Raw genomic sequence first — 14,787 nt, 5'->3', positions numbered from 1 at the left:
GTCCACGGAACATGGGTGAAAAAAATAACTGAAGGTTTTAAAATCTTTTATTATGCGGAGAGTTTTCTTCCGAAGCTATTAAAGCTAATCACAATTAATTGATCACTCTGCTACACAAGCAAAAATCTGAAAATTCCGTAAAACGCGCCCGTTACTATTTAAATATTAGAAGTCAGCATATTCTCAACAAATCAAAGAACGCAAGGCCCTCAATCCCTCGAGAAAGGGAGCGAGAACCAAGGACAGCCTGGAGACGCCCGCACTGACGGCGAGCGGAAGCCGCCTGCACAGCCCGGCGGGCGGCTGGCGCACCGGCCGCAGGTTCACCCTGCACTCGCGGCCGCGACTCTGGGACGCCGCGCCCGCTCCACGCTCAGCACCGTCTCGGCCGGCCGCTCGAGGCCCGCGGGCCCGTTCACCTCAAAGAACTCGGCAGAAGCGAGAAACGGCGGGCCGGGCGACCCCTCGGACCCTCGACCCGGCCGCAGTCAAGCAGGGAGCCGGGCCCTCAACGGCTCGCGTCGGTCCGAGCGACAGGGACTGAAGACCCCGCCGCCGCGGGGCCCAAGCAGCTCGGGGAGCGGGTCAGGGCGCGTCACTTCCGGAGGCGGGGCGGGCCACTCGACAGGCCGGCGAGCTCCCGGCAAAGCGGCGCCCGGCGATCAGCGACCTGATTGGGCCGCGCTGAAGGGCGCGGGACCCCAAATTCGCTTCCCGTCAGCCCCCGCCAGCCCGTCCCGCGGCCGCGCGCACGCCCGCGCGCCCGCAGTCCGCGCCTGCGCCGCGCCGCCATTCGGGAGGCCGCCGCGCCGCAGGGCCTCGCGGAGCAGCCGGGGACCGCGAGCGCGGCTCCCGCCGTCCTTCGCGTGTGCGGACGCCGCCGCGGCCCACCGGTGAGGAGCGGGCCGCGCGGGCAGGGGTGTCGCGCGGACCGGGACGCCCCGCAGGCCCGGGTCCGAGGAGGCCCGCCCGGGGCGTGCACCGAGGAGCGGCCTGCACGGGTCCGCCGGCGGGGTGGGCCTCGGGGCGGGGGGGAGCCCCGCGTCGTCTGCGGGAGGCGGGAAGCACCGTGCCGGACACCACGGGGAGGTCGGGAGCTGGCTCCGAGAGGGAGGCGCTCGTTCCGCTTCAGCCCGGGACGCGGTTGTCGCTGCCCCTCGTCGGCGTGGGCTTTTGTCATTGTTGCTGCTTAAAAACGAGCTGGGCCACCCAGAGTGGGAGACGCGAAATCCTGCAGCCGGCCAGGGGGTGGTTTCCAGGTTATGCGGAGAGCTCCTGCCAGCAGCGACAGAAGCGGCCGGCTTACAAACGGGCAGGGGACTTGGTGGGTCTTCTCCACACAAGGCGCCCGGATGGCCCGTGAGCGCATCGCAGGATGCGCATCGCCATCCGAATTAGGGAGGTAAAACCAGAGTGAGGTACCAGTTCGCACCCACGGATGGCTGTGAGCAGAAACAAGTCACAGGTGTTGGGGAGGGGGCGCAGGTGGGGCAGGGGGCACAGCCGTGCGTGGCTGCCGGCCACAAAAAGTGCTGCAGCCAGCGACTGCGGAAAAGGGTGTCGTGGTTCCTCCGATTTTAGCACAGAATGAGGTAGGATCCAGCAATTCCGCTCCTGGGTTTAGACTCCCAGGAGTCGAAAGCAGGGGCTCAGATCGTTGTACGCCTGTGTAACCTGCGGCTTTGTTCAGAATAGCCAAAGGAGGGAAGTACTCCAAATATCTATCAACAGATGGAGGGAAAGTAAATTGTGGTATGCACAGTGGAATGGGACTCACCCTTAGAAAGGAATACAATTTAATACATGCCGTGGCATAGATGTGGAGAGTGAAATAAGCCAGACACAGAAGGACAAATGCACGATCCCATTCACTGGGACAGAAAATTGAATAGAGATTACCAGGGCCCAGTGGGACTGGGAGAATGGGGAGTTCTTGTTTAATGGGTGCAGAGTTCTGTTTGTGGTGATGAGAAGTTCTGGAAATGGATAATGGGGATGATTGTACAGCATTGTGATATTCTTAATGCCACTAAATCGTGGTTTTGAAAATTGTTAGAATAGTAAATTTTGTTGTATTTTACCATAATTTAGAAAATGTATGGGGGGCGCCTGGGTGGCTCAGTCGGTTGAACCTCCGACTCTTGGTTTAGACTCACGTCATGATTTCTGGGTGGTGGGATCAAGCCCCACCCACATCGGGCTCTGTGCTCAGTATGGAGTCTGCTTGTCCCTCTCCTTTTCTCTCTCTCTCTGAAATAAATATGTAAAATCTTAAAAAAAAAAAAAAAAAAGTCTGGGAAAGGCAAAACCACGGAGACAGTAAAAAGACCAGTGTTTATGAAGAGCACAGGGAATTGTTCTGGCTGGGAAATTATTCTGTTCCATTGTGTAATGCTGGGTATGGGACACTGCGTTTGTGGAAACCCATGGGTTTGTACAAAAGGAGAGTGACCCCTAACTGAACTCTGCACTTTAGTAAATAATAATATGTGAGTATTCCTTCCTCAGTTGTAACAATAATAGAAATTATGTGCAGAGGAGGAAAGAAGGTAAATCAAGGTAGAGAACTTCCCATTTAATTTTTTCTTTAACCTGAAACTAAAAAATAAAGTTTACTAATTTTTAATTAAGTTTTAGGGGTGAAGAGCAATGGTAGTGGGTTAGCTTTGAACATGCTGTCCATATTGAGTTTTGTTTTTAAAAGCTATGCATCAGAAATTTTTTTAATGTTTTTTTATTACATTATGTTAGTCACCATACAGTACATCCTTGGTTTCCATCAGAAAATTTTTAAAGGTGACCAGGTGTTAGACTTTGAGGAAGCTCTTGAATAGGAGATAGGTGTGATGCAGTGGTGGACTGGCAAACCACTGAGAACTTTCTTTAGGGACAGCATGTAGTCTGTAGAGGAAGAAAGTAGAATGAGAAAAATTTTGTTAGTCGGGGCAGTGTAGAGTTACTTTCATGATTAGACTTAGGAGCTCTGAAATTTAGGGGGGAAATTGCTAGAATCTTAAAGCTGGGAGGAATGTGTCTAGCCTCTACCCAGGAGCTGAATTCAGGACTCGTTGTTGCAGTGTGCCCATGTGAAAGAGATCCAGAATCAGGAAGTCAGGATCTTCTGTTGATTCCTCTGACCTAACTCTTGTGATCTCAAGCACTTTTCTCCATCAGCATCAGTTTTCTCAATTGTAAAGTGAAGAGTTTGGACTCTGGTCCTCTGAGGATCCTTTCAGTCCTGTACCGGCCATTGGCTCATAATTACAGAGGGCTCCTTCCTGGCAGAGCAACTCCTTCTAGTCCATGATTGAGTAGTTCGTAAAACTTTATCTTGAGCTGGAATCTGTTTTCCTGCTAGCTTCCACTTGTTGCTCCTAGGACATGTTATGTATTATCCATAATTCTTCCACGTTTGAAGTTGGTCGGTTTCTGTACTCACAAAAGACATGTTTTTAAAGACTGCTTTCTTTTGCATGTTGCCTGTTGTTACGAACTCAAAGTGTCCTTGCTGCCCAGAGCTGGAGACAGTGATCCATTGGGACATTCTGTCCAACGTAGGCTGTGGAATGCAGTTCTCTGCGGGTTCCTCTTAGTGATTTTGCCCATTGTACCAACTTGTCAAGATCTTACAGATTCCAGTACATTAGTTTAGTCAAGATATATTAGAAAGAACCTGGATAAATGGCAGAACTTTAATCTGGTCCTTTGTCAGTTGCTGATTATTTGCTTCATCTTGAGCAGATTACTTAAGGTCTAGATTTGAATTTCCTCAGCTATAAATTGAAGTTTTAAAGTAGATGATCCCTGAGGTCTTTCTGCTCTAAATCCCAGTGATTTGAAAACTAAATGTAGCTCAGGTCTCTGCTAGTTTTAAACTCCTGTGAATCCAAGATCAGGTCTGCAGTCAGGGCGCCTGGGTAGCGCAGTCGTTGAGCGTCTGCCTTCGGCTCAGGGCATGATCCTGGCGTTCCGGGATCGAGTCCCGCATCGGGCTCCTCCGCTGGGAGCCTGCTTCTTCCTCTCCCACTCCCCCTGCTTGTGTTCCCTCTCTCGCTGGCTGTCTCTCTGTCACATAAATAAATAAAATCTTAAAAAAAAAAAAAAATCAGGTCTGCAGTCTTCATGATGCAAGGGTTACAGGGGTGAATTGGTAGTCCCTGCCCTCTGAGAGCCAGACTCTTTTAGTACCAAAGAGTGATGGCTACGCTGGGGGTGCGCACACAAAGAGGATGGGGGGGCAGGGAGCATGTTGGCCATTATTTAAGAAGTAATTCTGCCTGAAGAATGGAGAAACTTCCCTGATAGCTGGGTGGTGAGACCAGGGAGTGTAAAGGAGAGGAAATGCCTGTGTGAAGGTCCAGAGGCTTGGTTTGTAGAATTACAGGTGGTTCAGTATTTAGAGAATGGGGTCCAGTCAGGGGCCAGACAGATGGTGAAGAGCTTTATATGCTGTGGTTTTGTGAGCTGCAGGCATTGGGGATACCTTGAGGAATTGTGTGCAGGCAAATGCCATTAGGGTTTTATGTTTGGAACATGACTGGAAACCGTATGGTGAGTGGATTGCAAGGACGTGAGACTGGAGGCGGGGAGAGCACAGCTATCACAATTACAGCAGTTGACCACGGGTAGAGAAATGTGCCAGAACTTATCAGCAGAAGTGTGTTGTGAGCTATTACCTAGCTTGTTCGTGGCCAGTTTTCTTCCTTTCTCTTCAACAACTTACCCAGTACCTGATATTTTTTTGAAATCCAGGTGTGAAGAGGCCTAAGGGCTCACTGAAGCACCACTCTCCTTTCTTGTCCCCCAAAGCCTCTTCTTTCTTTGCCCCTTGGTCCTGTTGATTATCTTGTCCTTTCCTCACTGCCTGGTACTTCACTGCTCCGCAGTGTAGTGTGAATAATGGACAAAACATCAGCTGCTCTTGTAGTCTGTGAGTGAGATGGTGGGTTTGGGCGCGCTGTGCTTATAGACAAGGGCGTTAATTCCATAATGGATTTTAAAGTAGAATTAGATGTGGGTGGTGTCGTGGTCATCTTTGGTATTATTTCATTAAAGCAAGTGGATTGGACCCCTGTCACTGTTGGAGGGAACAGGACAGCGAGAGAAACAGGCAGAATTCTTTTGCAGGGCACAGATTATCACAGAAATGTAGTTTTGATTACACTTCCTTTCTTTCCTTTTTTTTTTTTTTCAGGTCCAGCTCTCATCTTTGTTCTTCATATACACAGGCTGTTTTCTGTAGTTAACTCAGAAGCCATGTAGACTTGCCTGCCCTTTGAAGACATACTTTTAAGACTTCTAGGAAGATAAGCTGGTAAGTCTACCAGGGAAAACCGTGTTGGGCTTTCTTTCCTGCTCTAAATGTACTTGTCCTGGATTTATAGTGTTATTCTACCAATTTTCCTTTGCATATGTTTATGTTTGCCTTTTAACATTTAGAATATTTTAAAAATGTGACCTTTTTGAAAAGTGCTTAAGGAAAAATCTATGAAAACATATACACTCATGCATAATGGTGCATGAATGTGTGCTAGATACGCATATACATGATAGAGTTTGGGGACTGAGAAGTGAATTCTGTACAATTCTTTTTCTTTTCTTTCTTTCTTTTTTTTTTTAAGTAAGAGGTTATTAGGATATGATAACGAGGCTTGGGAGTAGGCAGGTTTGGGTATACTGGCCAGAAGAGTTGGTGGTAGGAAGAGGAAATAGGGAGGGGCAGGTGGGAGACATGGGGAACACCAAAATCTGAGGAGCCGTGGAATTTAACACAGATTGAGAGGGAACAAGATGGTGGAGGAACTGGTTGAGTGGCGCTAGATGAAGGGTGGGAGCGCTGATGGTTTAACAGACAGCAATTAAGGACAAAAGGAGTCAGTCCAATCTGAGAAGCTGAGGTGGCTGAGGCCACTGGAGGCAAAAGCAGCAGGAATNNNNGGCCAAGTGGTATTCATCAAAGAGAGTAGTTTACAGGAGCTGCTGTAAAACGCAGGGTGAGTGTAGAATTTCCAGAGAGGCAAGAAACAAAGATAGAGCCAATGGGAAGTAGAAATAAGGAGAAATGGTGGTAGAGCTTTGCCTGTGGAAAGGAGCCACAACACTTGGGTAGGAGCCGGGGTCCAGGGTGTGGCTGAAGAAGAGACCAGCTCTCTACTTGTTGAACTGTGTTAGAGATGTCGCTTTTTCATTCGGTAAGTTTGCCGGAAGCATTTTTTAAAGACCTTCCTGATGACGGAATACTGTGCTCAGTAATTTCTGTGGGACTAGAAGAAAATGCTTTACCCGTACAGTTCATAATCTGATCCCTGTATTACACACTTACTGGGCTTATTGATAACCTCTATTTTATGAGTTAGTATTGGTAAAAAAGTTGATGAGTTAACATACAGAAAATGAAGAAAGTTGTTTTGTTGATGGGATTATAAATTAGGCAAAAAGAGGAGAGAGTTCACTAAGTAAGATAATTCTACTGTACACCAGTTTTTTGTCTTTTTTTTTAAGATTTTATTTATTTATTTATTTATTTATTTATTTATTGGACAGAGAAAGAGAGAGAATGAGTACAAATAGGAGGAGTGGCAGGGACAGGGAGAAGCAGACTCCCCGCTGAGCAGAAAGCCTGACGTGGGGCTCAATCCCAGGACCCTGGGATCATGACCTGAGCCGAAAGCAGATGCTTAACCTACTGAGCCACCCAGGCACCCCTGTACACCAGTTTCTTGAGAAGATGGGAAAGTCTTCACAGTTAACAGTTCATTTAAGCTTAAGAAACTCAAGTCATGAGGGGCGCCTGGGTGGCACAGCGGTTGAGCGTCTGCCTTCAGCTCAGGGCGTGATCCCGGCACTCTGGGATCGAGCCCCACATCAGGCTCCTCCGCTATGAGCCTGCTTCTTCCTCTCCCACTCCCCCTGCTTGTGTTCCCTCTCTCGCTGGCTGTCTCTCTCTCTCTGTCGAATAAATAAATAAAATCTTTAAAAAAAAAAGAAAAGAAAAGAAACTCAAGTCATGAAAAGTACGAAACCTCTCTTCCTGTCATGAGTAGGACTTGAGTATAGTTCAGATGAGATACTGTGTGTTGGTCAGGCAGAACTTTACCAAGGTCATTGGGGAATATTTACTTACCAGAAACTGAAGTATTTATTAGAGGCTACCCTCGTAGTTTCTAATATAATAATCATCGCTGACACTGAGGGCTCTCCACAAGATACTGTTCTAGGTATGCTACAGAATATTAATATCCATTGTAGAGTCCAGAAAACTGAAGCATAGAAAGGTTCAACAACTTAACAAAGCCATATAGTGGAAACAGGACTCACTGAAACCCAGCAAGCCTGAGGTCTTAACCTCTGTGTTGTAAAATATATGATGTAGGGCTTATTATAATATAATGATGTGGTTTAATATGTAATGTCCTCCTTATTTAATATGAACATCCCTTGACTGTTCCTTATGGCCACTTACAGCCAGATGGGTTATTGAGATACCGCTGCCTTGTCTTTTAACGTTCTTCTAGTTTTATGAGACGTTGGGTCTGAGGTGAGTTGTTAACCTACACGTTCTTTCTACATGTTTTCTTCATTATGTTTGTAAGTTGAAGATTCTTTTCAGAGATTTTTCTTTAGTACTAAGTGATTATATTCTTTTTTTAGTCTATATAGCCCTAAAAACAATATTCTAAAAGCCAGGATAGTTGCAGGGTAGTTCACAAGGGGCTAATACTTTCTGAAAAGCACTTGTTTGTTTCCTCAACTGTCTTGTCACCTTTTTAAATTTAGACCGCTCCCCCAAAATGCAAATGATACGCCAGTGATATGGGTGATAGAAAACAATGTTGTCAGTAATGACATCTTCAAAACAAGTCCTCAAAATAGAAATGTTAAGTTTTTTAAGTTAATATTTTTGAAATTATTAAAGGGGGAGCCTCTGACTATAAATAAGTATCTCTATACTGTATTTCGAGGAGCTGTAACATGGAAGGAATACGTTTTGACCCTGTAATTACTATTAGCACAGAACACACTGCGTGCTCTCGGTGGCAGCTAATACTCTGGTAAAGGATGGGACGTAATTTAATGAGAAAAGACTTTGCGACTCACTTGGAGAAACTCACTGCGAATGTTACAGAATCTCTTTTTGCAGTTGGTGAGTTCCCACACTGAGAAGAGCATACCAGATGGAACCAGTAGAGAACAGAATAGAGTCTAGGGGCACTTGGCTGGCTCAGTTGGAAGAGTGTGCGACTCTTCATCTCAGGGTCATGAGTTCAAGCCCCATGTTGGAGATAGAGATTGCCTAGAAAAATTTAAAAATGAAAGAAAGAATAGAGTCCGGAATGAATTCATAAACACAAAATTTAGTAAATGCTAAATGGAACATTACATATCAGTGAGGAAAAGGTTTGGAGAGACAACTGAACTATCCATTTGGGATGAAAAAATAGGCTGAATCCCTATCTCTTTTTACCAAATAGAGTAAAAACACAAATGTAAAGGGGAGCCTGGGTGGCTTACTCGATTAAGTGTCTGACTTGGCTTTGGTTCAGGTCATGATCCCAGGGTTGTGAGATAGAGCCCCAAGTCGAGCTCTGCCCCCCGCCCAAAAATACAAATGTAAAAAGAATGAAATCCTCAAAATCATAGGAAAAAAATATCGACTGCTTTAAAAAGTAATGGAGTGGGAAAGCATGATTTGTAACAGTCACAAGGAAAACACCTTTAAGTGTTTAATTTTTACATAAACCAGTTGTGTGTGAAAAAAGCACATATATATGTACACGTACATACTATAAAAGTGAAGAAACATGATAAAACTAGGAAAATATTTTCAGTCAAGGTGTCCTTTCTTTTATGCAGACTATAAATAAATGGACAAGGCACATCCCACAAAAGAAATACACATGGCTAATAAACCAGAGAAAATGTTCACTCTCTCTCATTAAAGAAAAGCACCTTAAAACAATGCTGAGACTCCAATTTTCATCCGAGAAGTAGCAAAGATTAGAAGTTTAATAATGCTCAGTATTGATGAGGGAGTTGGGGAATTGTCCCTGGTATATACACTCTTGGTTGGTATGTAATAGTACTGTAACTTTTTGAAAGTTTCATGAAATGTATCAATTTTAAATGTAAATCACCCTTGAACCAGGTAGTTCACTTCTAGGGATTTTCCCTTCAGAAATACCCTCACATTCAAGCTATGCACAAGGAAATTTAGTGCTTACTCTCTATCCAGTAGGAACACAGATGTGCTTACTTCGGCCTACTTGGCCTACTGTAGTTTGTAGAATCACTGAAACCTCTTCCTCTTCCTGCCCTGAAGCCTCAGGAGCCTGGACTTCTTTCTCCTGAACCACCTTCTCTTCCTTAAATGGAAACAGGTTGTAGAACAGTGTGTTAATATGCCATTTGTGTAGGATGTGTTTGTACGAGGCTGTGTAAATATGGTGTTCTGCATGAATGAGTACATTTTTAACTGTGAGCTCCGTTACTTTTCACCACCCTAGAAGACTTGCTTAAACTTTTAAAAAGTTATAATTACTGGCAAGCATGATTACTGCTTCCAGGGTGTCCTCTATCTGAATTACCCTTTGCTGGGCGAACTCCTTTACGTCATTCAGGATCTGTGTTCAGGCGTCTTTCCTCGACAGCCTTCTCTGCGTTCACATTTGGCTTTGCACCTAATGTAAGCACCACAGTACAAGACATCTCTTTAAACCCAACTGCCTAGAAAAACGGGACACAGAAAATAATTCATTTATTAAATGAATGATTAAAATATTTGATATGAGGATGGATAAAACATTACAAAATGTGTTGATATTTTTAAAAAGCCATCTTTTCTTAGTTTTAGTCGAACAAACGCTCTCTGAATTGGAGCTAGTTTCTTGCTCAGGCTTAAACTGCTTTAATTTTGATGTTGGCTCAGCTTTATGTGCTGACAGCTTGTTGATTCCGGGTTTCGGAGTCAAGATGTAAGGCACATGCTAGGTGACTCTGGGGTCAGGCTTGGATCGCTGTTATAACCTGGGTGAGGCACCTCTCTGAACCTGTTTCTTCATCTACAAATGAAAATAATACTGAGTCATAGTGTTAGGAGGATTACATGAGGGGATCCCTCTAAAAGTAGCAGTTACTGGGACTCAGTTAAAAATGAGTTCCATGTCTCCTTTCTCTTCAAAATCTTTATTGAGATATGATCTGATAAATGCACATGCCATTCCAGACGTAAAATTATGCAGTTAAAGAATCAAAATTATGTTCCCTGAAAATAATTAATTTCTACTTTATTGCAGCACTGTTGGAAGTTTTTACAGAATACAATCGTGTGTGTTGTGACAGAGAAATGGAAGTATTCCAAGAACTCCGTAAACCATCATCACGTTTGGAGTGTGACCACTGCAGTTTCCGAGGCACGGATTATGAAAATGTGCAAATCCACATGGGCACCATCCATCCAGAATTTTGTGATGAAATGGATGCTGGTGGGTTAGGTAAAATGATATTTTACCAGAAAAGTGCAAAGCTATTCCACTGCCATAAGTGCTTCTTCACCAGCAAGATGTACTCTAATGTGTACTATCACATCACGTCCAAACATGCAGGCCCAGAGAAGTGGAATGAGAAACCAAAAAATCAGCTAAGCAAAGAAACAGATCCTGGGAAAAGCCCTCCTCTTCCTGAGCACCAGAAAATACCCTCTAATTCAGCAGAACTCCCAAAACCCCTACCTGCCCTTTCCATAGAAACACAGAAACTTGGCCCAATCTTGTCTCCAGAATCACCAAAACCTACACCTCTCACTTCCCTGGAGCCTCAGAAGCCTGGCCCTGTTGTTTCTCCTGAGTCACAGACACCTTCTCTTCCTTCTCCTGAGCCTCCAAAATCTGCCTCTATTTCTTCTCCTGAACTTCCAAAACCAGTCCCTCTTGTTTCTGAGTCTCAGAAACCCATCCCTGTTCCTTCTCCAGAACCACAGAAACTTGCCCCTATATCTCCTGAGCCAGTAAAGGCCACTCTTATTAATCCTAAACCCCAGAAACACTCCCATTTCCCAGAAACATTGGGGCCACCTTCAGGCTCATCTCCAGAGTCACCAGTTTTGGCTGCTTCCCCTGAACCTTGGGGTCCATCCCCAACTGCATCTCCAGAGTCTCGGAAGCCAGCCCGGACTATCTCCCCTGAGCCAAGGAAGCCATCCCCATCGGAGTCTCCTGAGCCTTGGAAGCCATTCCCTGCTGTCTCCCCAGAGCCCAGAAGACCAGCCCCAGCTGTGTCACCAGGTTCTTGGAAGCCAGGGCCACCTGGGTCCCCAAGGTCTTGGAAATCCAGTCCTTCGGCATCATCGGGACCTTGGAAGCCAGCTAAACCTGCTCCATCTGTGTCTCCTGGTCCTTGGAAGCCAATTCCTTCTATCTCACCTGGACCATGGAAACCAACTTCCTCTGTGTCCCCCGCATCCTGGAAATCTTCATCGGTGTCTCCTGGTTCCTGGAAGTCTCCCCCTGCGTCTCCTGAGTCATGGAAGTCTGGCCCGCCAGAACTCCGAAAGACAACTCCCACCTTGTCACCTGAACATTGGAAGACAGTTCCCTCAGTGTCCCCTGAGCTTCGTAAAGCAGGACCTCCCTTGTCTCCTGAGCTTCGCAAACCAGGCCCACCATTGTCCCCAGAGATCCGCAGTCCAGCAGGATCTCCAGAGCTCAGAAAACCTTCAGGGTCTCCAGAGCTTTGGAAGCTTTCTCCTGATCAGCGAAAAACTTCTCCTGCTTCACTTGATTTTCCCGAGTCCCAGAAAAGTTCCCGTGGTGGTTCCCCTGACCTCTGGAAGTCTTCCTTTTTTATTGAACCTCGGAAACCTTCTGGACCGTCTGAGTCCCCTAAGGCGACCTCCGATATCTGGAAGCCTGTTCTCTCTCTTGATACCGAACCTAGAAAACCTGCCCTGTTTTCTGAGCCCACCAAAACAGCCCCTCCAGCTTCTCCTGAACCACGAAAACGTGCTCTTTTTCCAGAGCCCCGGAAACATGCCCTTTTCCCTGAACTTCCCAAATCTGCTATCTTCTCAGAATCTCAGAAGGCAGTTGAGCTTGGTGACGAACTACAGACAGATGCCCTAGATGATCAAAAGTGTGATCTTTTGGTTCAGGAAGAACTACTAGCTACACCTAAGAAACTCTTAGAAGACACTTTATTTCCTTCCTCGAAGAAACTCAAGAAAGACAACCAAGAGAACTCAGATGCTGAGCTTAGTAGCAGTGAGTACATCAAAGCAGATTTAGACGTGATAGACAGCAAGGGCCAAGAGTCGAGCAGTGATCAGGAGCAGGTTGATGTAGAGTCTATTGATTTTAGTAAAGAGAACAAAATGGACATGACTAGTCCAGAGCAGTCCAAAAATGTGTTACAGTTTACTGAAGAGAAAGAGGCTTTTATCTCCGAAGAAGAGATTGCAAAGTATATGAAGCGCGGAAAAGGAAAGTATTACTGCAAAATTTGTTGCTGTCGAGCTATGAAAAAAGGTGCGGTTTTGCATCATTTGGTTAATAAGCATAATGTTCATAGCCCTTACAAATGTACAATTTGTGGAAAGGCTTTTCTTTTGGAATCTCTCCTTAAAAATCATGTAGCAGCCCACGGGCAGAGTTTACTTAAATGTCCACGTTGTAATTTTGAATCAAATTTCCCAAGAGGCTTTAAGAAACATCTAACTCACTGTCAGAGCCGGCATAATGAGGAGGCAAATAAGAAGCTCATGGAAGCCCTTGAGCAGCCACTGGAGGAGCAGCAAATCTGACTTTTCCACGTGGCGTGGGCACAGTATCGACAGAGCTGTTGGAACTGTAACACGCGGTTGGATCAGTAGATGTTGGCGTGTGTGCTGTACTGTGTTTAACCGTCGCAGTAGCGTTACAAAGAATAAGCATTTGGGTTTTTTTATGGTCTCTGTTTATGTGGCTATCTTGTACGTCAAGAAATTTGTAACTGTATTCCAGATGGATAAAATTTCTCTAATTTCTTTTAAATGTATTTGAATAATATGAAGATGTAGGTGGTCCACTTAACAGTCAAGAGCAAGTTTACTCAATTTAAAACTTCTAGTCAAAGTGTATTTTTTTTTTTTTTTGTGAAACTAACTTCAGATAATGGAAATTATTAGTTGGAATGTTTAAGAATTAGGCATGAAAAATTTGAGAAATTTTTTTGTCTTAAATGTGTTTTCAGATCATAAAAGGTATTTTGAAGTTCCTATTTGATCATGTAAAGTTAGTTTATTTATAAATCTTGAGCAGTTCTAGATGTTTATTAGCTTTTACGTCATGGAAAATTGGAGTCTCAGGGTTGCTGATTTTCTGCTAAAAGAGATGTCGAGTAAGTTTAAAAAGGTTTGCAGCCTCCTCTAGGAAACCGGGAAAGATGAGTGTGACTTAGGTCTTGTCCTTAGTTATTTCCTTCGGAGTCTTCCATTCTGCACCACTTTCCCCACCCCACCCACCCCACCCGCCAGGTCTCTCTCTTTTCTTCCCTGTGAGCTCACACCAATAGATGATCCTTAACTGCCAAATGTGTCAGAACTGCACTTCCTGCTCCTGGGCCTCACACGCCACCTAGGGGGGTTCAGACCTGGTCATGAGTAGGAACTGAGAGTCTTCCAGATTCACAGTAGAAAATTTTGTAAGTAGACATTTCTGTTTGAGAGTACGTCAGTTCTATGTTTTCCACAGTTGTTAACTGTAAATACCTTGTGCCTGTTCGTGGGTTATTTTGTTCTAAAATATTTTGTCAAATGTGTATCAACCAAATTAAAAACAAAGGCTTTCATGTCAGCATCCTCATGTGTGTGTTTTCTTCTGTGTAATTGTATGATACCCAGATTCCATGATTCTTTCCTGTTCCCCCTGTTCTCATCATGCTAATTTTCCTATCTGGGGCAGCATTTTCTAAGCTATGTTTTCTCAATACTGTGGCCAGGTAAGTGAGGGAAATGCTACACTTGGCGGTGCTTGTTGTGGACAATCCACATCCTGGCTGACTTGCGTAAAAACAGTGTGAAACATTTAGTGCCGTAAGGATTCTCCTGTGCAGCCAAGGGTTGAGAGACTACCTTTAATTAAGCTGTTCCCAACACTTTTTTTTTTCTTTTTAAAGATTTTATTATTTGTCAGAGAGACAGCCAGCGAGAGAGGGAACACAAGCAGGGGGAGTGGGAGAAGCAGGCTCCCAGCAGAGGAGCCTGATGTGGGGCCAGATCCCAGGACTCTGAGATCACGCCCTGAGCCGAAGGCAGACACTTAACGACTGAGCCACCCAGGCGCCCCCTGTTCCCAACACTTGAACAGTGAGCACTTTTTTCCATAGCATCCAAATTAAGAGGCCAATTGAGAAGACTTCTGTGCTTATAGAATCCTGGGATGATCTTAGTGTTTGTAGAATCCTGGGAAGACCTTACAGGCTCTAGGTCTCACCTCTTTGGGGAGTAGTTGATGCTGTTGTCAGTTTACACTGGGCCCCTTGAGGACAAGCTTCCAGTACTGGAGTTTCCTTCTAGGCCAATAAGAAGGACAGTGGTCTTGTTCTCATCTATACGGACTCAAAATTACGACTGGAAAAGACAGGTGTGCAGCACCCAGAAACCCTTTTGAAGCCTGCAGTCTCTGTAACAGATTATTTTCCTTAGGACTTTACACTTCTGCAAATTTCTCACAGAATCCTTCCTAGACCTTTGTGCAAGGTGGAGCCAACTAGATCCCATGACTTGCCATCTTATGTGGGGTTTTTCACAATACAGAG

At 45.2% G+C, this 14,787-nt stretch overlaps 1 protein-coding gene across 1 annotated transcript; it reads left to right on the top strand.

Annotated features, from left to right (window-relative positions):
* The first annotated feature begins 767 nt into the window (after positions 1 to 767).
* CHAMP1 (chromosome alignment maintaining phosphoprotein 1) lies at positions 768 to 13,823 on the top strand. Its single transcript, XM_040625037.1, has 3 exons — positions 768 to 893; positions 5,195 to 5,314; positions 10,293 to 13,823. The coding sequence occupies exon 3, from the start codon at positions 10,343 to 10,345 to the stop codon at positions 12,791 to 12,793; it is 2,451 nt and encodes an 816-aa protein (XP_040480971.1). The 5' UTR covers positions 768 to 893; positions 5,195 to 5,314; positions 10,293 to 10,342; the 3' UTR covers positions 12,794 to 13,823.
* Positions 13,824 to 14,787: the final 964 nt, after the last annotated feature.

Source organism: Ursus maritimus, unplaced genomic scaffold (assembly GCF_017311325.1).
Source record: "Ursus maritimus isolate PB19 unplaced genomic scaffold, ASM1731132v1 scaffold_10, whole genome shotgun sequence".
NCBI lineage: Eukaryota > Metazoa > Chordata > Mammalia > Carnivora > Ursidae > Ursus > Ursus maritimus.
The sequence above is the reverse complement of the archived record's forward strand: the minus strand, read 5'-3'. Positions and strand labels throughout refer to the sequence as shown.